The 25464-nt window shown below is 45.3% G+C and overlaps 1 protein-coding gene across 1 annotated transcript in view; it reads left to right on the top strand.

Moving 5' to 3' along the window:
- The first annotated feature begins 3515 nt into the window (after positions 1 to 3515).
- Positions 3516 to 25464, top strand: part of KIF26B (kinesin family member 26B) — a 490504-nt gene continuing 468555 nt past the window's right edge. Inside the window, exons 1-2 of the mRNA XM_029228705.1 lie at positions 3516 to 4051; positions 4861 to 5262. Coding sequence (XP_029084538.1) covers positions 3989 to 4051; positions 4861 to 5262 — 465 coding nt within the window. The 5' untranslated portion in view covers positions 3516 to 3988. The remainder of the gene's footprint in view (positions 4052 to 4860; positions 5263 to 25464) is intronic.

The following is a 25464-nucleotide window of genomic DNA, read 5'->3' as shown; positions in this document are numbered from 1 at the left end:
TTCAGCATACAATTAAAATTTAGTGGATATGAAAAGAAACAGAAAGATGTGATTCAGAGTCAAGAGAAAAATCACTTAATAGAAAGGGACCCCCAAATGAGCCAGATGTTGGAATTAGCAGGCAAGAAATTAAAGCTCTCATTATAACCATGTTCACAGATTTAAAGGAAAAAGAAGCAGAGAAACTATGTATGTACATGTTGAAAAGTACGGTATCTGAAATGAAGAATTCATTGGATAGGCTTGACAGAGATTGGAGATAGCAGAAGTAAGGGTCACTGAACTTAATAAAGGGTCAATAGAAAGTATCCAGTCCGAAGAATAAAGGGGTAAAGATTGAAATAATTAACAGAGCCTCAGTAACTGGTGGGACAATTCAAATAGTGTCATAATATACATGTAATTGGAGTCCCAGAAGGAGAGAAAAGACAGAAAAAATTCCATAAATAATGGCTGAAATTTCCCCAAACTTGGTGAAAAACTTACAAGTCAAGTTATAGGTCCTAGAAATTCAGCAAACCCTAAGCAGGATAAATACAGAGAGACCCACATCCAGGAGCATCATAGCCAAACTGCTGAAAACCAATGGTAAAGAGAAAATCTTCAAAGCATCCAGAGAAAAAGGACACATTACACATAGGGGAATTCCCATAAGAATTAATGCTGGCCTCTGATCAGAAGCAAGGAAGGCTTCTAAGCTGAAGGCAATGAACATCTTGAAAGGGTGGAAAGAAAAATAACTGTCAACCAAAAACTCTGCATCCAGTTAAACTATTCTTCAAGCTCCGAAGTGAAACAAAGACATTTTCAGATAAGCAGAAGCTGAGAGAATTTGTTGCCCAGAGACCCTCAGTATAAGAAATGCTAAAGGAAGTTCTTCAGTCTGAAGGGAAATGACCCAGCTGGAAAGTTGGCTCTACCGGAAAAAAATGGAGTCCCCCAAATGATAAAATCGGGTAAATATAAAAAAACCCACATATTTAAAATGTACTAGTTTCACTAAAAGACAACAAATTGTTTAAAGTAAAATTGAGAAGACTGTATTATGGGTTTTACAATGTATGTAGATATAAAATACATCAAATAGTAGCACAAAGGAGGGAGGCAAAATGGAATTATCCTGTTGCAAGTTTCTTACATTTTAGGTGAAGTGGCACAAAGTTAACTCTTAAGTAGCCCAAGTTAAAGATGCATATTATAATCCTTACAGCTAAAAGGCTAATAGAGGGATGAAAGCGGAATAACTAAAAAAAAATCAATTAACAAAAAGAAGGCAGAAGAGACAGGAATGAAAAACAGAGTACACACAGAAAACAGATCGATATTAGCAACAACATGAAGCTCAAAAACCTCACGTTAAGCAACAAAAGCCAAACACAAAAGAATACACGCTGCATGAACTTTACCGATAAAAAGTTCAAGGTCAGGTAAAACTAATTTATGGTGATAGAAATCAGAGCTGTGATTGTGTACCAGGGATGGGGATCACCTGGGAAGAGGAAGGTAAGAACTTTCTGGAACGATGGAAATATATAACTTGATTGTGGTGGTGGCTTACCTGGGAGTGTACAGTTATCAAAATTCAGAGAATTGTACACTTAAAAAAATTGTGCGTTTCACGGTATGTAAATTTCACATCCATTTTTTAAAGCATCAAATCAAACTGTCTTGCGGGGCTTCTGGTTGTAAACTTTGATCGACAGAGGGCGCTCCGAGCTCACCAAACACGCTTTGGAGCCCCAGCTACTTTGGGATGCAAATCAGACCACCTCGGGTCTCCTCTGTCTCCAAGGTGAATTTCCCAGCTCCCCAATACTCTTCCTCGACACCACTCCTTCCCCACCCTCGGCTCACTGGCTTCTGCATTTCACCTGGCCACACGCTGCTTTTCGGCAGATGAGCGGTGCGTAGCTAATGGCTATGCTATTTTCGCAGCATCTCCGCGGAATACAGATGGGGATGGAAGCTGTCTGGTGTTGCCCGGAGGTGTACCTGACCCCTAAGGTCTTCTCTTGATACGATCACTTTTAAATGGGAAGTAGGAACGTAATGGAAACTTCCACACTGTTTTCGACATCTACATTTTGACCTTCTTACCTCGCTTTAGTGCCTGTGAAACATTCCCACGCAAGGGCTGCGGCGGGAAGGGGCGGGCGGAGGGCAGTGCGAGGGATGCGCGGAAGGAATTTTCCCTGAGGAAAGCAGGTGTGGGGCGGCGTTGCCACAGGGCTCCAGCACCCCAGGATATTGTCTTCCTGCCCCCTCCATATCTCAGAGGGAAGCTAGAAGCTGGAAAGCCCCAGGCGTCCTTTGCGCCCTCGCATGCCCCCAGGCCAGGTCCCTCCCGGGCGCGGAGATGCCATTACACCTCACGTGATCACCGCACGGGGCTGGTCCTTTCAAGAGGCGTCTCGCGGGGTGTTAATTAAAGGTCACAACAAAACAGACAGACCTGCGGGCTCACCAGAAGAAATGTCCTCCCGGGAGATGAAAAATGACACCCCGGAGCAGCTACGTGTGGAGCCCGGCAAATGCCGGCTTCCTGCGCTCCAGGCGCTGCGCCGGGGGCGGAGGGGGACTGGAGAGGGCGATGACTGGGTTCTCCCGGGACACGGCGGGCCCTGCGCACTGGAAGAGCAGGAAGGGGGATGCCGAGGGGACCCCCGGCCAAGGCGAGGCCAAGGCCAGCTTGCACACACACCCTTACAGGCCCGCGCCGTCTGCGCCGAGCGTGTGCCGCGCGGCGAGTCCCTCAGTTTCCCTTCCCGGCGGCGGCCCTTTGCTCCCCGGGCTCGCGCGGCCCAGCCCTGGGCGGCTAGGCACAGCACACACTGGGTCGCGGGCGGGCGGGGGCGAAGGACCTGTTCTCCCGCTGCGCTCGGGAGGGTGGCCCCCCTGGCCGGCCGGGCTTGGTAGGGCAATTCCAGAAAAGGTTTGCAGGGCAGGTCTAGGAGAACAAAGGCCGGGGGGAGGACCCGGCATATTTGTGGACTTGTTTGTGACTCAGTCCCTCTTACACGGCGTTTCAAAGGCAGAACTGCAAGCCTTGCCAGGAAGAGAAAGAACTTGGGGGCGGGGAGGCTCGGGCGCATTTCTGTCCGGTCGCGCTCGCTCGGCGCTGCCCCCAGCTCCAGGCTCGCGCAGTGTTATTTCATTAGAGCCCTGGATCCGGGCCACTCACCAGCAACTTCCCCGCAACAGGAGAGATTTACGACCCCCTCCCCCGGCTCTCGGCCTCGCAATGTCAGGCAGGAGCGCCGCAACGTAAAATGGATCCCGGCAGGCGCGGCGGCTGCAGCCAGGTGGCGGGCTCCCCGGAGGGGCCGCTGTTCGCGAGGCTCCGCGCTGCGCCCCGGCGCACACGCGCGCCCTGACCGCAGACGCCGGCCGGGGCGCCCCGCCGGCCGGGCCACGCCGCCGCCCCTCTCTGCCCTCGCGCAACTGTCAGGCAAAGCGGGCCGGCGGATATTGGCTCCCCAACACGCCGAGGCTCCTCCCCGATCTGGATCTTTATATTTTGGGAGAATTTCTTTGAACTCAGTTACCAAGCTCCGCGAAGGAGACAAGTTCCCAGAGCCGGCTCGCCGGCGGAGGCGAGGCGGGGGCCCGCCCACCTTGTCTGCAGCTGCCGTGTGCCCCGATTGTACTCGTCTTTTCCCTCGTGGAGGAAAACGGACTCACTAGGCTGAGGAGACCGCCAATTATCTGGATGTGACCGTGAAAAGAGAACGTGTGGTTGGAGAAGGCAGAAGAGGAGGAAACGCATTATTTGAAGAGAAGAATAAACCAGGCATTGCAACCCTTCTGCAAATTAGTGCTGTTACTTCTGAGGTCCATCTGCTTTTATCCCCCCGCCCCCTTCAGTTAAGAAACCTTGACTTGAGGGCCAAGAGACAGCCCCCTACAACTGGACACCCTTCTGGGTTGGAAGACCTTTTGGATGTAGCGTTGGTGGAACATTTAGACACTCTCCTCTGGAAAAGCCACCATGAATTCGGTAGCTGGGAATAAAGAGAGGCTTGCAGTCTCCACCAGGGGCAAGAAATACGGGGTAAGTTGTGATGGGTATAATGCGGAGACGCGTTACCGGACTCTTCCCGGCCAGGGTTCCCCTTTCCGGGTAACGTGCAGCCAGGGCAGGGTGGCCCCGAGCTCTCCTCCCGCTGCTGAGGCGCCTCGGCTGGGCCAGCCGGCGTGCGCGCGCGGAGGCGGGTCCGCCAGCAACGACGCCAGCCCTCGGAATTTTTGCAGCCCTCTCCTTCCTTCTCTTCCCCGCATCCCTAACTTTTGCAGCATTCCTGCACTTCTAAGCAGAGTTAAGCCGAATGGGAGGGTTTCCCACGATTTCTCTGCTGTTCTTAAGCGACCGTTTTCCTGGAGGCGGGAGAACCTTTCATTTACCTTCAAGATCTGGAGGGCCTTGCCCTGAATGAATAAAAATCCAAAAGTCATAGCCCCCCCCCCCGCCCCCCGTCGTCCAGGATCTTAAAAGTGAGCTCCTGCTGGGGTGGGTGCCGGATTCAAAAGCGCGGGGAGCTGAATCCGTGGGTTCCTCTGCAGAAACCATCGAAATTCCCTGAGCGAGTGAGCCCCTCTCCTCCAAACCAGAGGAGTCCGCCGCCTCCCGGGAACCGGTGCAGGGGTCACCCGGGCGACGGGGATTCACTTAAACACAATTAACTAGACATAGGGAGGCAGATTTGGCCGCAGGGCTCAGAGCGGCCCCTAACGTGCGCCCGTGGGCGCTTGGCCGGGTCCTCGGTGGCGCGCAGGTCCCCGGGCAGGCGGGAGGGCGGCCCAGGGCAGAGGCGCGGGAGCCAGCCGCCCTGCGGCCCCTGACACCGTGTGTCTCCCCCGCAGGTGAATGAAGTCTGCTCGCCCACCAAGCTCGCGGCGCCCTTCTCCCCGGAGAGCTGGTACCGGAAAGCATACGAAGAGTCGCGCGCCGGGAGCCGCCCCACTCCCGAGGGCGCGGGCTCGGCGCTTGGCTCGTCGGGGACGCCGTCCCCCGGCTCGGGCACCTCGTCCCCGAGCTCCTTCACGGGCTCCCCGGGCCCCGCCTCCCCGGGCATTGGCACCAGCTCGCCTGGCTCCCTGGGCGGCTCGCCAGGTTTCGGCACGGGCTCCCCGGGCTCGGGCAGCGGCGGCGGCTCCTCCCCCGGATCGGACCGCGGCGTCTGGTGCGAGAATTGCAACGCCCGCCTGGTGGAGCTGAAGAGGCAGGCTCTGAAGCTGCTCCTCCCGGGGCCCTTTCCCGGCAAGGTGAGCGCCGCCGGGGACAGGGCTGGGCGGGCAACAGCTGCGCGCCTCGCCGCGGCCGTGGATCGGGGGACCTGCAGCGCTCTGCGCTGCTCGGTTCCGGAGAAGGCGTTGGCCGAGCCGGGTCAGCTCCCGGCCTCGGAGGCGACCCTGCGCGTCTCCCCCGCCAGACCTTCCCCGGGCGCAGTGCTTGGATGGTGCGTACGCGGTTCCAGGCCTCGCCGCCCACCGGGGCTGCCCAGGTTATTCTTCTTGCTGCCCTCCACTCCTCAGAGTGCCCTTTCTGTGCCCCCAGGACTCGCCCATCCATCCCGTTGGTCCCGCGCGATGCTGCCTTCGCCCGAGACCCTCTTCCCGCGCGTCCACAGGCCTTTGCCGCGTCGCAGGCCGGGGACACGCTGACACCAGCTACTGGGATTCTTTCCTTTCCGCGACCCCCTACCGGGGCGACTCCTTAGATTTTTCTCCCCACCCCCATCCGTGATCATTTACAAAAATGTCGGAGGGAGTAGTAAAAGCGGGCTGATAATTAGGAGTTGGCATTTCCCATTGCCTATTCGCGAGCCTTCCTTCCTAGGGCTACCAAAACAGAAACACATATTGGAAAGTCAGCATTCCCCCCTAACCTCTGTGTGCCTATCAGGGGAAGATTAAGGGGTGAGTAGTTCTTTGAGCGGGTCTCCCTCCTGCCTGCACCAGTGCTGAGCACGTTGATTCCTCCATGGCACCCCTGCCAGCGTTGTGTGTGTCCCCAGAGTGTAACACAATGCAGTTGTATTTGCACTGTTCGGTCTAAGTACTATCAAATGATAATATTTACTCTTTCACTTCAAAGAGTTTTTTATCAGTGCTTAGAGAGGAATATCAAGAAAACAGCGTGAATTGCTGTAGAGAATTCTGACCCTGTTCAGTGGCACTTTCTGGTTTATACTTCTGTGACTTTTGAAGTGAAATGTGATTTTGAGTAGTGGAGTCTAGGAATAGCTGCATCTGCTTGCCGTTTCTGCTTATCCAAATATACACACATTGATCTTTTCATACGCAAGGGTTAAATTAAACAGATACCCGCAGGAGTTGTAAAATTTTAAATGTGGAAAATTGCCACCAAGAGAATTGGTTTTATGAATCCCGAATTTATCTCAAGAATAATTAACTTGTGGATTGTTGTCAGTATGCCATTTTCGTAGTTTCATAATAAATCTGTCAGGACACCCCTAAAAGTAAATCTCCGGGACTCTAAAAGCTTATTTCACTCTTGCATGCCATATCTTCCGATTTAACACTCTTTTCACTCACAGATTTATTTACTCTTGTGATTGTTTATCAATATTATTTGATTACCTACTACACTCAAGGAACTGTGTTAGGCACAGCAATAAAATAACAGGTACACACAGCCCTTGTCCACATGGAGCTTATATTCTAATGGAGGATACAGACATTAACCACAAAATGCACAATTCATAAGTTGTTTCCATTTGCGGTGAGTGCTACAGAGGAAGAGTGTGGGATGCTGTAAGTCTGTATAACCAGACTACACCAGCTGATAAATTTTGAAGAACTTTGGTTCTTTTTTTTTTTTTTAATTTAAGTCTTTTTTTAAAAAAATTAATTTGTTTATTTTAGGCTGTGTTGGGTCTTTGTTTCCGCTCGAGGGCTTTCTCTAGTTGCAGCGAGCGGGGGCCACTCTTCATCACGGTGCACAGGCCTCTCACTATCGCAGCCTCTCTTGTTGCGGAGCACAGGCTCCAGACGCGCAGGCTCAGTAGTGGTGGCTCACGGGCCTAGTTGCTGCACGGCATGTGGGATCCTCCCAGACCAGGGCACGAACCCGTGTCCCCTGCATTGGCAGGCAGACTCTCAACCACTGCGCCACCAGGGAAGCCCAAGAACTTTGGTTCTTAAAGATATATTTTTGGCAATCCTAGTAAGTTGCAGCCTACCAATTTATTCTAGAACATTCTTGCGGACCTGTTCTTACAGTAACTTCTTTGTGTTGTTGAATGCTCCGTGTGTGCCAAGGTAAATTAAAATATACTCTTTTCATAAAAGTGGAGGGAGGAAAGGAAATCTATAGGAAGAAGAAACAAATGTTGAAACTTAAATGCATCCATCATGTTTTGTGGAGTCATGTGACAAAGTAGATTTTTGGCTTTGTTGAAGCAGCCTGGAAAATTCATTCACAGTGCAATAGGAGGCAGCTTGATATATTTGGCAATTTTATTTATGGGATGAAATAAAAGTGATGCTGGGAAACTGATTATATTATCAGAGTAATGGCTCCAGAGGAAACGTTGGATCTGGGGAACCTCAATGCTCTACACCAATTTAAAGTGATCCAGGCACATCTAGAGAAGAGCTGTCAGTCTTGGGGACAGTCACATGGGGTCACTTGAAGTGCACACATGAATTTGCCTGGAGTTTAAGATGTGATGTAGCACAGTGAAACATGACATGTGGTGCAGGGGAGAACATAAGACTTAGCCAGAAACAAGGGTTGTTCAGATGACCTCATTGTTAGTAATAAGGTATGGGGCCAGAATTTTAACTACAAATCCTCTGCCTGTCTCTGGGAATAATAATTTTAGGGTTTTTTTCTTTTTTAAGTATTGGTACCCTCAGGTAATATTTCCATTACACCTTTAAAGTTTGCAGCATTTTTTTTTAAAGTTTGCAGCATTTTAACCAAACAAATGTTGTGTTCTTTCAAGCACCATGGATGGAGGCCCGCGTAACTCCAACACAAGGCCTTTATTCTTCCCTGAGCCAGATTTATGAGCAAACTGTGGACCTCCGTAGCCCTCAGGCACAGAAGGAGTTAAGTTTCATTAGAACAAGAGAGGTCATTGTGACTCCAACATGTAGTTTGCCCTGAAGAGTAAGGGTCTGGAAGATAAAGGCATGTTTTTGAGAGGTAATTAGCAAAAATCATCTTTGTAATTCACTTAAGATGCTTAGCTGTATTTGGGGACTCTTTTCTTACATAGAGTATTACGTTCTGTGAGGTGGTATTAAAAGTCTCCTCGGCAGGCATTTAAAAGTCAAAGGCAGAATAGTACATCCAGGAACCTTATAATTTTAGGGGGGATTTGGTTTTAGTTCTTTCTCCACCACCGATTTATTTTTTGACAGTGAGTAAATCAGTTTTCCTCTGTATTTTAACTTTCCCATTAATACACTAAGGAAAAAATGATTCAGACTTTAGAGGATCTTTTAAATGATTAGAATGTCAAAAAATTATTTTAGGTGAGGCTTGAAAAGTGCTTCCATTCTTTAGAGAAAGAGGTGAAGGTTTATCTTTTTTTTTTTTTGCCACACCGCCGAACTTCCCTGACCAGGGATCGAACCCGCACCCCCTGCAGTGGAAGCGTGGAGTCTTAACCACTGGACCACCAGGGAAGTCCAAGATGTGGAGGTTTATGATTATTAACTAGACAAGATTCTATGGGATTTATGTTTTACAGAATTTAGGGCTTTTCTTGCAAAATATTATCCACTTTCAGTTTCTGATTTCATCAGTACATTTCCCAAATATCATTTTGCCATATGAATTCTCACATCATGCCCACTGGTAGGTAGCCAGCACTGTTGAATTCCCCCAGTTTTGTCTCTGAAACAGTTGGTTAAGGAGGGGAGGTAAAGTGCTGGCGGGCCCACGCAGGGGAGTCGGGCTGGTCCCAGGAGTTAGACAGTGGCTCTAGTGGCCTGAGGCGTGACCACCCAGTTCCGAGCACTCTCAGTACTAGTCATGTGTCCACTGGAGGATGAGACTTCATGGCAGAAGGCTACACGGCTCGGAGGTTTCTAGCTTAGGTAACTGGGTGGGTGGGGTAATGTTGACTGAGGCAGGAAATGGGAAGAGATACAGATTTGGGGGGAACTCATAGAGAAAGGTGATAATGGATTTGGAAGAGATAGAGAATAAAGGCAGATTTAGGAATGAAACAGACTGAGGAACGTAGAAGAGACAACTGTGAGCTCACATAACTCTTAATGATGCTCTGGATCCCACCTTTCAAATAGCAACTCACCTGAGTGAGTCAAGATTTTTGCCTGGTGACAGACCGTAAACCATTTGGATTGACTTATAACTTCAGTCAGTAAAAAAAAGTACTTATTGGGTTTATATCATTTCTTTTCTAGGGCTAGTAAGTGGAAGTGGTCAGATAAAAGGAAAGAATGTGGTTTTGTAAAGTGTTGGGATTTTAAGTGAAATCAGTCCTTTTACCCATTGTAGTGTCCCACTGTGTAAATATAAAACCATTTCATATCCATTGGCCAGAGCATCTTTCCTGTTTTATACACAGTCAAGGCACGGAGCCAGAAATGCGGGCCAAGGAACGAATCTCCCATTTTGGGGCTATCCTAGATCATTTCGAGATCTGTTACAGAACTTTTGAATTGACAGTGTAAGCCCTATGAAACATCAGCCCCAAAGAACTCCCTGGGGTAAGTAGAAATGTTCCAGGTTGGCAGAAGGTTATCAGACATCTATTCATTTCCATATCAATAAAAGAAAATCTTTTATATAAAACATAGTACAGAACTACATTCGTAGCTGAATTTTTCCCTGGTCACATATTCTGGGTCCATTTATGCCCCAGAAATGTCAGGAAGATTAGCCAGACATACTGCGAAGAGTGGCCAGGAATCACAGAGATGAAAGAAAAGAATGTGTCAGGGGGTTTAAGAACACCAAACGTAGACTCTAAATAGCCAGGGCCCAAGTAAGTCTAGACTTGGGAATATATATATACATATATATATATATATATATATATGTATATATATATATTTTTCCATATTTTTTCAGTTCAAAAACAGGGGTATGAAAAAATAACTCCATTTAAAAGATCCCCTAGAAGCCAATGTAAGACTCTTTATAAATAGATACTGAATTTTAAGTACTTATCAATTATGAGAAGAGTCTATTGGAAATCTTTTTATGAACACATGGCTGTTTTCAGAAAGCTTCATTTGAATCTTTTCCATTTCGGAAATATTTTAGATAAGGGATCAGCTAATAGATAATATCGGTAATGAAAAAGTCCAGTAGCATTTATCATTAAAACATTTCTCAAACATTTTAGGTATTATAAAAACATTCCCAGTAGAGACATATGAGCAGTAATATCTTCTTTAAGGCTTAGTAAGCTATGGCATAATCGCATTTCACTCTACCAGACTTAATTGTGATCCAACAGGGTCAGTTTTTTTTTTTTTTTTAACTTTTAATGAACTAGACTCTCTAGAGTTTTAGGAAGAAAATGAGATTTAAGGGTCAAATCAACTTTAGCTTCCTCCTGAGAAAATTTTATCTTTTGATTTTATATAGTATAAATATCAAACTCAGAATTTAGAAAAAACAATATTTAGGCTACTATCACAAAACATTAAATTATATAAGCACTGAATTGGGACATTCATCTGAATAGAAGAAACACATGGTTATTTATTATATAAATATTTTGTGAGTTTATAAATGTAAAATTTGCATCTTACATAAAATGACAAAATTATAAATTTTAATCTTAAAAATATAAGTTAGAGAATGTAAAATTATTTTGGTATATAACAAATACTGATATTTAAAAATTTTTACAAAATTATGTAAACAGAAATTAGCATAAAATGAACAAATCAAACACTAACATATTAGTTTAGTTCATATATATAATCAAGTTAAAGCACTAAGTATTTTCAGATTCCTCACATCTCCCTGATATTTTAATCTATTTGAAATACTTACTGAGTAAACAGATACATTCAAATAATTATCACTGAGTTTGTGATATGGAGAATTTTTGAAAAGTACATTCACCACAAGATATAAATTAATTTAAAAACAATGTCAAGTACATTAGAAACAGTATATTAAATTAGGAGTTTAAAAGGAGAAAGGTGTAAAAATTAGTTGGAAGATGCAATGAACAGGAAAGACACTTATTCTGTTAAACACCAGGATCACTGGGACGTTCATTCATCCTTCATCCAAAAAGTATTCGTTGAACTGTTACATGTGCTAATAACATAGTCATATGAGTTGTTAAGTTTGTAGTCACGGATAGGTTATTTATTAGCCACTATCCTAACCTTCCCACTAGCACTATTCTCCCACACACTGACCTTTACTTCAGAGCCCCTAAACTCCCTGCAGTTAAAGACTCAAATCCAAGTAGAACTGGTGGTCTCATGGACACTACTTCAACTCTGACTCCAGTCTACTGTGAATAGCCAATACTAGCATCATATGGCTTTAAACATTCTATTGTGGATACTATTGTGGATTTGTATTGAGTCAACTACATTTCCCAGAATTCTCCTCCCTGTAGGGAAGGGAACAGAGATAGTTTGAGACGTTGAAGATGGAAGTGAAGCAGCAGACACATTCTTCTTTGAATCTTGAAGAGTCAGTGCAGGGCATGAAAGATTATAGCTCATCACATAATTGTCTCTTCTGCCATTGGTATGAGGCAGCAACTAGGCTCCTCTACTTCCTGATGGATTTCTTAAGACCGTCCAACTACTGGACCAGGTGTATGTTTTGCTTCATGATGAAGGGCACCATCCTCTTCTGTGGAACATCTCTATCACTGAAGGTGAAGATGTCTAGGTATTGAGAGACTGAGGAGGGTTCTAGGCTATCCCTGTGGGTTCCAGCACATCCTTACTGGTTCAAGTTTTTCCTTGCTTCCCCAAATTTGTGTTTATTTCTCCTTGCCGATGGCCCTACTGACTTCAGGGTCTAACTCTTGCAGGAAGAGAGGAAAGTAACCATTTTGAAATATGCTGAAAGTGTTTTCCATAACAGAGGCTTACTTTCCAGCAAAACAGACTTCTCAAGAGCCTTAGTTCCCTGGTGGAAGGGCATATCCCTGATTCCACCTTCTTCTAGCATTTCTTTTTCACCGCCACACCATCAGGGCTCAACAATGGAGGAAAGCTCCAGTTTTTTTTTTAATTAAAAAATTTTTTTTATTGTATATATATTTTTTTATTTTTGGCTGCTTTGGGTCTTCGTTGCTGCGCTTGGGCTTTCTCTAGTTGTGGCCAGCGGGGGCTACTCTTCGTTGCAGTGCCTGCGTTTGTCGTTGCAGTGGCTTCTCTTGTTGCGGAGCATGGGCTCTAGGCGCATGGGCTTCAGTAGTTGTGGCACGTGGGCTCAGTAGTTGTGGCGCACAGGCTTAGTTGCTCTGGGCATGTGGGATCTTCACAGACCAGGGCTCGAACCCATGTCCCCTGCATTGGCAGGCGGATTCTTAACCACTGCGCCACCAGAGAAGTCCCATGGTCAGTTTTTATAGTGATTTAATTCACTTTGTAAAAACCCCTGGCCTGTAGTAATTTCTTCCACACTCATTGCAGATAGTATTATTGCATTAGAAATGTGATTTTTAAATGGCTGAGCCTGGTAATTTGTCGGCATTTAGAAGGATTAAGTCAATAAAATAGGCAACATCAGTTGCTCTTTGGCATTATATCACAGATCAAACTGAACCATTCATCAGCTAATAAAAATGGTGACGGTAATAACAATGATGATTACAAGTGGCTAACAATTATCATCCTTAGTATGTGCTAGGCACTGTACTGATATGTACACACACACTTACATACATTCATAAACTCTCATGTAGCAAAATGAAGATGAACCCAATTTCTTTTCTCTACCCTGGAATTCCAGGTGATTGATGTGGTTCAGGTCACAAAAGGAAGCATGAGTAAAGATGCAAGGAACAGAGAAATCCAAGGATGCTTCTCCCCCTCCAAAGCCATTGAGGGTATTACACTATTAGTATAACTGCCTGAGTGGAGACCCTTGCTTGAGGGAGAAGGTTGTGGTTATTTTTCCTGGTAACTTCACTTTCAGGATGGGGGAAAAATATGTGAGGTGGTCAGGACCCTGAGCTGAGTAATTTGCTTGGCTGGAATGTATTAGAGGGGGCAAAGGAACTTCCTTATATTTATATTCACTTGGCTGAGGCTGTTGTCAACCCTTTCTGAAAAGCCCTGCTCTAGGGACCCGTGGAGACTGTCTGAGAGGACATGTTCTTTAGCTAGACCTTCTGCACCACGTCAGCAGGGCTGCCAGACTCCACTCTGTTTCATCCCCGCAGAGACTGGTGCAGAGACCACGTGCACGCTGGTGTCTGTGAGCGTTCCCAGTCTCTTTTCAGGAATGCAAAACTAATTTCCTTTTTACCCGTATCTTGAGTCACAGGCTGATCATAAAAATCTTTCCTTTTTTAAAAAAAATCTCCTGTGTGGTCTTATTGTGGCAAAGAAGCACTGTTTAGAAAGGGCTCCCGTTGATCTTTCAGACTCAAATGCACCAGTCAGAAATGTCTTAAAAGTATATTTGTGTAGGTGCAAAAGGACTGGCAATACATCTCTATTCCTAAATTGCTTTTGAAATATTAATTAGAATAGTGAATCAGTTTGTACTCATCATCCTGCTTCCCATTGCCTTTGGGATGCTCTAGAACCCATCTAAGAAAATTAGATTTTTGAATTATGGTTAGAAAGGTTGTCTGTCCACCTTTTCCAGGTTTTAAAGAAGTTCACCTATGTTTTCCTTGAATATTTGTAAGGTTTCCTTTCTAATAGTTAGATCTCTGATCCATTGGGAGATTATTTTGGTGTATAATGAGAGGTATAGATCAATTTTATCTTTTTCTAAATGTCTATCCAGTTGTCCCCAAACCCTTTATTAAAACATTCGTCTTTCCCCCATCGATTTGAAATAACCATTATCATAAACCAGATATTCAGTACTTGGGTCTACTTCTGGACCTTCTGTTATGTCCCATTTATCTGTCTTTTCACGTACCAATTCCATACTATTTTAGTTACAGAAGCTTTGGAGCATGTTTTAGTACTTGGTAATGTTGGCTCTCTCTCTTTCCCAAACAATGCCTTTCCTTTCTAGTAGTTTCCTGGTTATTCTTCCAGACTATTTTCCCATATGAACTTTAGAATCAACTTGCCTAACTCCATAAAATTTTTTAAAATTGGGACCATGTTAAACTTATACATTAACCTGAGGGATATTTGGCATCTTTATGATGTTGACTCCTTCCCAAGAACATGGAATGTCTTTCCATTTGAACACATCTACTTTTCAGCAATTTTAAAGGTCTTTCTTGTAGAGGCTTTATTTCTTGTTAAATTTATTTTTAGGCATTAAAAATACTTTTTGTTGCTATTATAAAGGAGCTCTTATCTTCCATTATTTCTTCTAATTGATAATTGTTAATATATAAGAAGGATATTATATATGTCTTACATCTATATCTTATATCCTATTATTAAATTGTATTCCTGTATTCATTAGTTTTTAAATTGGTACTCTTGGATTTTCAAAAGGATTTATCTTCTACAAATAGAGATAGCATCACTCCTCTCCTTTGCTAATTTTATTCCTCTAATAGTTTTCTCTTGTTTGTTACGTTGATTTATGCCTCCAACACAATGTTAAATGGTAATGTATGGTGGGCATATGTACAGTTTTTCTCACTAAGTAAGATCTTGGCTTTTGGACTGAGGTCTATACATATTTTTAAAAGTTGGGGAAGTATCCATCAGTTCCTATTTTATTTACTGTTTTTCATCAGGAATGGGTGTTATATTTTGCCAAGGTCTTTTCAGTATTTAGGGAGATGATCATATGATTTTTCTCCTTAGATCTATTAATATTGTGAATTATTATCATTGCTTTCCTAATAATGAACCATCCTTGCATTCCCATAATAAACCCTACTTGGTCATGATGTATGTTTTTAAATATGCTGCTGGATTCAGTTTGCTAATATTTTATTTATTGTTTTTGCTTTCATATTCGTATGCCATAAGCATTTTTGATTCCCACTCATGTACCATCTATGGTACTATGCCACATTATAACCAAGATATGAAAAAGACTAAAAATTCCTGCCCCGGAGCAACTCCCAGTCTAGTATTAGAGACAGACAAAGAACCAAAGAGTTAGGGTGCAGCATATTAAATGCTGGACCATGGGCTGTGGAGGCTGCTAGGAAGCAAAGAGAGGTGAGGCTCGGGCTGGCTTTGGAAGAGCGAGTAGGAGTTCAGCATGTGAACATGGTGAATCACCCGCATTCCCGGCAGAGAGAATGGTGAGCATTAGGGCACAAAGAGGTTATGCACACTCAGTATCCTGGGGGAACTGCAGTGGTGCGTTGCCGACATAGTGCAGTGTGTGCATGGGTGAGTGACAGGCTGGGGAGGTGGCAGGGAGAGGACGAAGGGCCTCGTAGGCTAAAGAATCTGGATATTATCCTATAGTCTGGGTGGACATTGAAGGGCTTTCAGGAAGGGAGTGAAGTGATCAGATATTCATTTAAGAAAGATTGCTCTGATAGGGAGAGAGAAACTGGATTCGAAGAGTGGTATCATGGAGTTCAGTGGAGAGACCCCTCGCCGTGGCCTCAGTGAAAGATGGTGCAGACCTAACTAAGGCAGTAGTAGTGCGAATGAAGAGGCAGCCTGGCCCTGACGGATTTTGTACATAGAAAACCCATGGCGGCTGGCAGCTGAGAAATGGGGCAGGAGCGAAAGGATGAAGATTTCTGGCTAGGGCAAGTGTGAGGGTGCTGCAACCATTAATTGAGATGGAGAATACAGGCAGAGAGGGGGTTTTTGTTATGGTGGGTCTGATTTTCAAGGATGGGTGTGAATACTAATATTGGTTTGGGTTCTCTAGAGCTTGAGATGGAATGTTCCAGTGGGGTCCAGTGGGGCTCTAGAGTGGATTCAGAGCTGGAGCCATGGATCTGCGAAATGTCAGCATGAGGAAGGTGGTGGAATCCACAGATGAGGTGAGCTCTCCCCGAAGGATGTGTAGAGTGACAGACGGTGAAGTGTGGAGCTGTGGGACCCATTGACATTGAAGGGACAGGCAGCCTTGAGGAGTCAGGAAGACAATTCAAGGAGAGGCCAGAAAAAGGGGAGGAAAATAAGAAAAAGTGGTATCATGGAAATGGAGGGAGGGGTGAGCTTGAGAAGGTAGGGGTGATGAAAGATCAGATACCTTGGAGAGATCAAGGAGGTAAGGACTGAGGTTTCCACTGAATCAGTAAATAGGAGGTCACTGGGGATCTTTGTTAGAAGTTTCTGGCACCCTGGAGAAAGGCAGGCAATGACAGTGTGTCCAGGAGTGATGGAGAGGTGAGGACATCTGAGGCAGCTCAAAGTTGTTGAAGACACTGAGAGGTTAAGAGAGATTCATTTTCTGAGGCTCTTATGACCTTAAAACATGAAGGTCCGGGGTCAACAACTTGGGTGCAAAACTAGGCTGCATCACCGAGTGTGTGACCTTGGGCAAGTCACTTAGCCTTTCTGAACCTGGTTATTCTCACCTTTACAATGGGGGTGAGCTTCCCTGGTGGTGAGTGGTTAAGAATCCGCCTGCCAATGCAGGGGACATGGGTTCAAGCCCTGGTCCGGGAAGATCCCACATGCCGCAGAGCAACTAAGTCCGTGCGCCACAGCTACTGAGCCTGCGAGCCACAACTACTGAGCCCGTGTGCCACAACTACTGAAGCCCATGCACTTAGAGCCTGTGCTCCGCAACAAGAGAAGCCACCACAATGAGAAGCTGGCGCACTGCAACGAAGAGTAGCCCCCGCTTGCTGCAACTAGAGAAAGCCCGCACGCAGCAATGAAGACCCATCGCAGCCAGAAATAAATAAATAAAATAAATGTATACAATGGGGGTAATGTTGGGCCCTGCCAGGGTTGCTGTGAGGAGCTGGTGAAATTGTGAGATGATATCCAACCATCACTTTCTGTTTTATTCCAAGGATGCCCCACAGGAAGTTGAATTTTATGACAATTCCTTCCTTTCCCTCTCTCTCTCTCTTCCCTTCCTTTCTTCTTTCTTCTTCTCTCTTCCTCTCTCCCTCTCTCTCTCTTTTTCCTTTTGCCAGTGATCTGACACCAAAACAGAAAAGCAGTTGTCAGAGAAGGTGGAACCATTAAGCTCGTCTCCTTTCCTGTTTCCTCACCTCCAAGTGAATAAAGCATCTCCTACTTATTTATTCATTTGTAGGGTGGCTCCACAGAACCAGGAGAACTCAGTTGATGAAAATAGCTACTCCTTTTAGTTGAGATGCCATGAATATGGATTGAGATTCTTTGTCACAGATGGAAATCCCCCCTTTAGGCCCTGCCCCTCTCAGAGGCCCCCCAGGGAGCACTGCACACACCGAACTTTGCAGTTCCACTCCGGCGAGTGTGGGAGAGCAGACGTCCCCCAGTGACTGCACATGCAGTGTGCGGATCTGAGCGACATTGGGAATTTGGGCTTATCTGCCTCCCGATCCAGTTTTATCTTTCTCAGACAGTTTTCTTTGCAGTTATACTTTGCTGATCCTATCGCATCGATTCCGCCCAGGCCCTGTGGAGAAGTCTGGAAATAAAGACACTCTCCCCCCACCAAGGAGTATTTCCTGCACATGTCCCTGCTCTCGGAGCTGGAGCTGCCCTGGGTAGAGGGTGTTCTTGTAAACGCTTGTGTAGAAAGAGTCTATATCCTTATGCTGCTGTATAGGTGAACATTTCAGAAGGCTCTGGAGTAGAGTAAGTTCTTTTGCTAAGCAGAACTATATTGAAATATATCTTAAGTGTTATAGACTAACAGCTGACGGGCTACTTTTATTCATCTTTTCTGCTGAATGGAGTTTAAGCTCGATGTTGTCGCTGGCCACAAAAAAAAGTTCTTGTTAAAAGTTTTAGTTCTCCACACAGCATGTGTTAAAAATCTTTGCTAGTTCTTACACACGAAATGTTTTTATTTTTAAAGCATGAACTGCGAATAATCAATTTAAATCTACTTTGCCACCACAGGGGTGAAAAATGTAAACGTTGAATAATTCTTTATCTAATCTGAGTGATGTCTGGGATTTGTAGTTGCTAACTAAGGATTTCTTCTAAGATAACATAGGAATTTATAGGGCTTGAGATTTTTCTATGAAGTAATTCCATCTTTTCATTAGCGGTGATGAGCAGCTACACTTTCCCATGAAACACGATCATCTTATTTATAGTGGTTGCTTTCTTTAGAGCTGTAATCACTACTTCCCTACTCCCTGCCCCATCTACCTGGTGGTTTCATGCAGCTGTAGCAGACTTACTTATTAACTGATTAGAAACCATCACCACCACCAACAACAACCAAAAGCTATTGAGCTATCTAACCAAAGAATTATACAGAAAATACACAGTTGAATTCAGGCAGACGACTAGTAACTGCCATTATCTAATGAAAAATAATCACTTGCCTGGTTCGGTTGTGTGGCTTTTCTTAGAGGGATGTCTTGATCCTGAGCACGGCGGCTGAAGAGGTGGCCTTGAACGTCTTCCCTGTGGGCCCACAGCTGTGAACTGGAGCATCACTTGTTTCCACCAAGCCAGGCAGTGTGGGGATAGAAGGGGGAGGAATAACATAGATGGGAGCAGTAGGAGGGAGGACGAGAGAGAGGGTGAGAGAAACAGAAATCCAGGGTGGGTGGCCGGTAGGCATTGGAGGCTGTCTACTGTCCCAGATGTTGAGGGGCAGTCCCGCCTCTGGCACTAATTAGAACTGTGGCTTTGGGCAAGTCACCTGTGCTTTGTTCCTCTTTTGTAAACCGAGAGGAGGGAGTTGGTGGTCTCTAAACTCCTTGCAAGCCTGCAAGTCTTAAGGAGCCCAATCTTTGACCCCAAATTCTAGAGGGATGTGCTTGACAAAGCCTTAGATGGATTTCTGGCTGAACCTGGAGGCTGAAGCTGTTCCATGGCTTGGCACACCTGTGGGAATCCCACACCCAGACAGCCAAGGTGTGTCCCCCCCCCTTGTTTGCCATCCAGGTGAAGGTACTCACTGGCATTGCCATGGCTGATATTTCTGCCTTTGGAATTTGGATCATAAATTGACTCACAAGATTCTTCCTGTTTCTTAATGAAGCTGTTTACTGTCTTCTGTATTTGGAAGCAGAAATAAATGTGGGCAAACAAAAGGACAATTGATTTTACAAGAGCAATTTGGTAAGGGATGTTTGAGAAAAAGTATTGCCTTAGATGTAAAGACTGCTTATAGTCTTCCATTAAAAACATCTGCCATATTCATTAGGAATTAGAAATAATTTGTGGGGAGTTCTTCCTGGATAGCAACGTAGAAACACCAGAACTCCAAACATTTTACTCATCATTCTTTAAAAAATTCTACATCTTAATTTTTTTTTTTTTTTCTTTTGCGGTGCGCGGGCCTCTCACTGTTGTGGTCTCTCCCGTTGCGGAGCACAGGTTCCGGACGCGCAAGCTCAGCGGCCATGGCTCACGAGCCCAGCCGCTCCGCGGCATGTGGGATCTTCCTGGACTGGGGCACGAACCTGTGTCCCCTGCATCGGCAGGCGGACTCTCAACCACTGCGCCACCAGGGAAGCCCCATCTTAATTTTTTTAAACCCCTTTTTGCCCCCTTTGCTTTCTCCTTCTCTTTTCTGCTCCTTCAAATATCTAGACAAGACCACAGTTACTTAGACCAGTACTTACACAGCCCACGTCCATGACTTGGGTGTAATAATCCGCTCATTTGGATGCTGTGGTCTGCAAAGGAGATGGCAGGTAGAAGATGCTGAGTCAATGAGGCCCATTCAGTTATTATCAATTTTATTTTTCATCTTTAGCACTAGCCTAGGTTGCCTCTTTTTTAAAAAATTTAATTAATTAATTTATTTTTGGCTGTGATGGGTCTTTGTTGCTGCGCGAGGGCTTTCTCTAGTTGCGGTGAGCAGGGGTTACTCTTCGCTGCGGTGTGTGGGTTTCTCATTGCGGTGGCTTCTCTTGCTGCGGAGCATGGGCTCTAGGCGTGCGGGCTTCAGTAGTTGTGACGCACGGGCTTCAGTAGTTGTGGTTCGTGGGCTCTAGAGCGCAGGCTCAGTAGTTGTGGTGCACGAGCTTAGTTGCTCCACGGCATGTGGAATCCTCCCAGACCAGAGCTCAAACCCGTGTCCCCTGCATTGACCGGTGGATTCTTAACCACTGCGGCACCAGGGAAGTCCCCTAAGTTGCCTCTTTAAATTGTCTGCTTCCTGTGAAATGTTTCCCTAACTCTTCTTTCAACTACAATAATTTATATTTTTGTTGTAGTCTAAATGCAGCTCAGGGAGCACAGGTATTAAAAGCAGGCCTTCATTTGGCCTTTCCTAGCCCAGAGCACATTAGGACTTGGGGGCAGACACAGTGGGAGCAGCCGGAGAACAGAGGAACGGCAGGCACGCCCCTTGTTTGCCTCGGATGCCTGTAGGCACCCTAGGGGAGCACTGACATAGCGTCCTGCAGCCCAGCACACCCTCCACGTGTCTCCCTTGATTCTGTTCTCAGATACTGTATCCTTTATTTCTCCTCTTGTTCTTTCCGCCTCAGTTTGCTCGTGTAATTATTTGTGAAATTTCTAGGGAGAAGTCTTTCTAACGGGCTGTGCGTGTGTGCGTGCATGTGTACACTTGGCAGGAGCCCTGCAGGAAGCCTACAAGTTGATGACACAGTAGACATCCTGTCTCAGGTTTCAGACGTTGTTAGGCCGAAGCTTTTATTGGAGGTCAAGGCAGCTAATAAAGTGGGGTGTGCAATTAAAAGGGTATTCAGCACAGAAGGATGGCTAGCTGCCTCTCAGGCTGGGAGTGCAGGGAGGGTTGACAGCTGTGAGTCTGCTAATGATGGCTTTACAAGCATATTTTGCAGCCAGGGTGGTAAATGTAGTACAAAGGCATGGTTTTCCTGTGAGAAGCATCCACTTGGGGAAGGAAGTTGCCGGTTGTGGGCATTTTTGTGGTGGTAGTTTGTGCTAATTTACTTTTTTAAATAGAGAGTACTTGCCATTATTAGTGATTCTGCATGATGCCCCTTTATGGTGGTCAGGAAGGAGATTGCAGGATGATGGCAAAGGTTTAGGAGGCTGGCCCAGGGTCACCCAGAGAACCTCGGGCTCCTGACTCTCCATCAGGTTCTAGTAGGATTTATTTATGCAGTTGTTTTGCCCATGTGGATCTCCTGGACTCTGAACCCTGGGAGCACAGTCATCATATCTTATTAATTTTACCCAGTAGACAGTAATTATTTTCTTGAATACATGAATTCTCCAAAAATTTCTGGCCTTTTGGAAAAAAATCTTACCACTGCTGTGTAAGGACAGCATCACTGGGGAGGAGGGAAGGTGACAGAGGAGGAGATGCAGGCAGTGTGTAGGGGGTGGGAGGTGATGCCTGGATTAGTCCCGGGAAGTGGCAGGATGCTGTCCCACTGCCATGGCCTCCTGTTCTCTAGAAGAGTGAAATCCACAGGGATCAGAGTGCTAGCAGCTTCTACATCTGAGTGGATCTTGGTCTAGGATTTATGGGTTGGTTAGTTTGGAGGGCCTTGAACTTCTTGTTAGTTAACAAGTCCTTATTTTTGCGCGGTTTAACGTGGTTGCATTCACTTCTCGTCTGGCAGAATAAGAGAAGGTGGGAACACTCACCGGTCCCAGGTATTCAGGGAGGAAACTTATTAGTACCATCGGAACAAAACTGAGAGGGCTACTCGGGCTACTTCCCCAGACACTGGTCCCTCCGATTTAATCTCTCCCTTCATCTGATAATCGATACTGCTCAGTTGGTGCCGCACTGCCGCCGCTACTTGGTGAGATGGTGACATGATCACATCCAGGATGGAGGAGGGTCTGGAATGATAGAGGAATCTCTCCCTTTAAAGGCTTGGAACTGCCTCAGTTTGATGTGAGAGGAGAAATGCAGTAGGTAAGAACCTGGTTTTCAGGTAAGAACCTGGTTTTCAGTCATTCAGTGCAGAGTAACAAGGAAGCAGGGTGGATTTTTGCATAGACATTAATGGTGTCCTGATAATTCTGGAAAGAAATGGAGTTGTGTTCATCACTCCATGTAAGGCACCCATTTTAGCATCTTTTTTGTAGGATCATGGGCTTTCCAAACCCTCTATAATTCTCACATAGAGCAAAAGTCAATATAATATGTCAGTTTAAATGGATGCCATTACTTTTAACATTGCACACCTCCTGGAGGCTTCAGAATATCCTTTTTAATCATTAGCATTTTATAATCATAGAACAAGAGCATAGAAGGAACCTTAGAGGTTATGCAGCATTACATTACTTTCGTAATTAAAAGCCCGGAGCCAGACCATCTGGGTTTGAATCTTTGCTCTGTCATTTATCAGCTCTTGAACTTGAAGGACTTACTGCTTTCTGCCTCGGTTTCCTCACTTATGTAATGGTGTTAATAATTGCTTCATAGAGAAGTGAATAGACATTTTTCCAAAGAGGACATACAAATGGCCAACAGGCACGTGAAAAGATGCCCAACATCGCTAATAATCAGGGAAATGCAAATCAAAACTGCAATGAGATGCCACCTCATCTGTCAGAATGGCCGTCGTCAAAAAGAACACAAATAACAAATGCTGGAGAGGGTGTGGAGAAAAGGGAACCCTCCTGCACTGCTGGTGGGAATATAGATTGGTGTAGCCACTGTGGAAAACACTATGGAGGTTTCTCAAAAAACTAAAAATAGAGCTATCATATGATTCAGCAATTCTTCTCCTGGTACCTTCCAAAAAAACCAGAATCACTAATTTGAAAAGATACATGCACCCCGGTGTTCATAGCAGCATTATTTACAAGAGCCAAGATACGGAAGCAACCTCAGTGTCCATCAGCAGATGAATGGATAAAGAAGATGTGGTACACATATGTGTGTGTGTGTGTGTGTGTATATATATATCTATATATACACACACACATACACACACACACACACACACACACACACACACACTGGACTACTACTCAGCCATAAAACAGAATAAAATTTTGCCATTTGCAGCAACATGGATGGATTTGGAGGGCATTAGGCTAAGTGCAATAAGTCAGACAGGTAAAGACAAATACTGTATGATACCACTTATATGTGGAATCTAAAAAATACAACAAACTAATGAATATAACAAAAAAGAAGCAGACTCACAGATATAGAGGACAAACTAGTAGTTACCAGAAAGGAGAGGGATAGGAATAATGGATTAAGGGGTACAGATTATTAGGTATAAAACAAACTACAAGGATATATTGTACAACAATATATAACCAATATTTTATAATAACTATAAATGGAGTATAACCTTTAAAAATTGTGACTCACTATATTGTACACCTGTAACATATAATATTGTACAGCAACTATACTTCAATAAACAATGTATTTAAAAAATAGAAAAATAAGAGTAACCATCAAAAAAATTGCTTTGTTGGCATGTTTTGTTTGGTACATAGTAGGCACTCATTAAATGTTAGTATTCAAACTGCCATCTTATAGAAGAGAAGAGTAAAACTTACATATCTAGATGGTGACCTCCTTTTCCAGGATTGATTCCACAAAATTAACATTCGGTTTATTCATTTTTCATTCTCTCATCATCCATCTCTCTATCCATCTGTCCGTTCATCTGCCTGTCCAACATTTCTTTGGCCTTTACCATTAGGTATATGGTCCTGGACTCAGTGCTGAGGATAGAAAGATGATTAAGACACAGTCCTGCCCTTGCGTCTCTCACAGCCTGGTGGGTAGGGTGGGTATGGAAACGAAGTGCTGAGTGTGGAGTTAGGGGCAGACAGGGAGCAGCTTCCACTGCTTCAGGGCACTGTGCTGGACTGTTGCCATTTCTTTTTTTTTTTTTTTTTTTTTGCGGTACGTGGGCCTACTCACTGTTGTGGCCTCTCCCGTTGCGGAGCACAGGCTCCGGACATGCAGGATCAGTGGCCATGGCTCACGGGCCCAGCCGCTCCGCGGCACGTGGGATCTTCCCAGACCGGGGCACGAACCCGTGCCCCCTGCATCGGCAGGCGGACTCTCAACCGTTGCGCCACCAGGGAAGCCCTGCCACTTCTTTTCAACAGCACCCCTTTAAGATGTGTCATGGCAGGATGTGGCGTGGAATGAGATCGTTTCCTAGAAGAGGTGACAGCTGAGTTGAGGCTAATAAGCTGAGTAGGAATTGGTGAGCGAAAGAAAGCTGAAGAAGGTGAGGCATTCCAGGGAATCTCATGAAGAAAGAATAAGCCTCGAGGGTCTGCCTGACCCCTGAGAAATGCAGTATTGCCAGACATAGTGTCCAAAAAGGGTAACCAACCACATTGCCTTTATAAGAGGTTAAATGACAACATTAGATTTATATACCAGTATTAACAGGTGATGGCACCAGGTAATACATCAAGATAGCAGTATAACACCCATGTTCATTACAGCATTATTCACAATGGCGATCCAAGTGTCCATCAACGGATGAATAGACACACAAATGTGGTATAGACACACAGTGGAATATATATATATATATTTTTTTTTTAATTTAATTTTGGCTGCATTGGGTCTTTGTTGCTGCGTGCAGGCTTTCTCTAGTTGTGGCAAGCAGGGGCTACTCTTCGTTGGGGTGTGTGGGCTTCTCATTGCAGTGGCTTCTCCTGTTGTGGAGCTCGGGCTCTAGGCGCGTGGGCTTCAGTAGTTACGACGTGTGGGCTCAGTAGCTGTGGCTTGTGGGCTCTAGAGTACAGGCTCAGTAGTTGTGGTGCACGGCCTTAGTTGCTCCCAGGCATGTGGGATCTTCCTGGACCAGGGCTTGAACCTGTGTCCCCCGCACCGGCAGGGGATTCTTAACCACTGCGCCACCAGGGAAGTCCCCACACCGTGGAATATTATTCAGCCTTAAAAAGGAAGGAAATTCTGACACATGCTACAAGAGGGATGAGCCTTGAGGACGTTATGCTAAGTGAAGTAAGCTGGTCACAAATGGACAAATTCCACTTATATGAGATACCTAGAGTTGTCAAGTTCATAGAGACAGGAGAGTGGTTGCCAGGGCCTGGTTGGGGGAGGGGGAGAATGGAAAGTTGTTGCTTAATGAATAAGGAGTTTCAATTTGGGAAGATGAAAAAGTCCTGCAGGTGGATGGTGGTGATGATTGCACAACCATGAAAATGTACTTGATGCCACTGAAAAATGCTTAAAACGATCAATTTTATGGATTGTGTACCACACACACACACACACACACACACACACACACACACACAGATAGCAGTACGAACTGTGTCACAAAATAGTGTTTTGAGGGATGAGATATCCCTGTGGACTACCTGAGC

This window comes from Monodon monoceros, unplaced genomic scaffold, assembly GCF_005190385.1.
Source record: "Monodon monoceros isolate NGI ecotype Baffin Bay Population unplaced genomic scaffold, NGI_Narwhal_1 Super_Scaffold_18, whole genome shotgun sequence".
Lineage (NCBI taxonomy): Eukaryota > Metazoa > Chordata > Mammalia > Artiodactyla > Monodontidae > Monodon > Monodon monoceros.
Note: the sequence above shows the minus strand (reverse complement) of the source record. Positions and strands in the feature narration are given on the sequence as shown.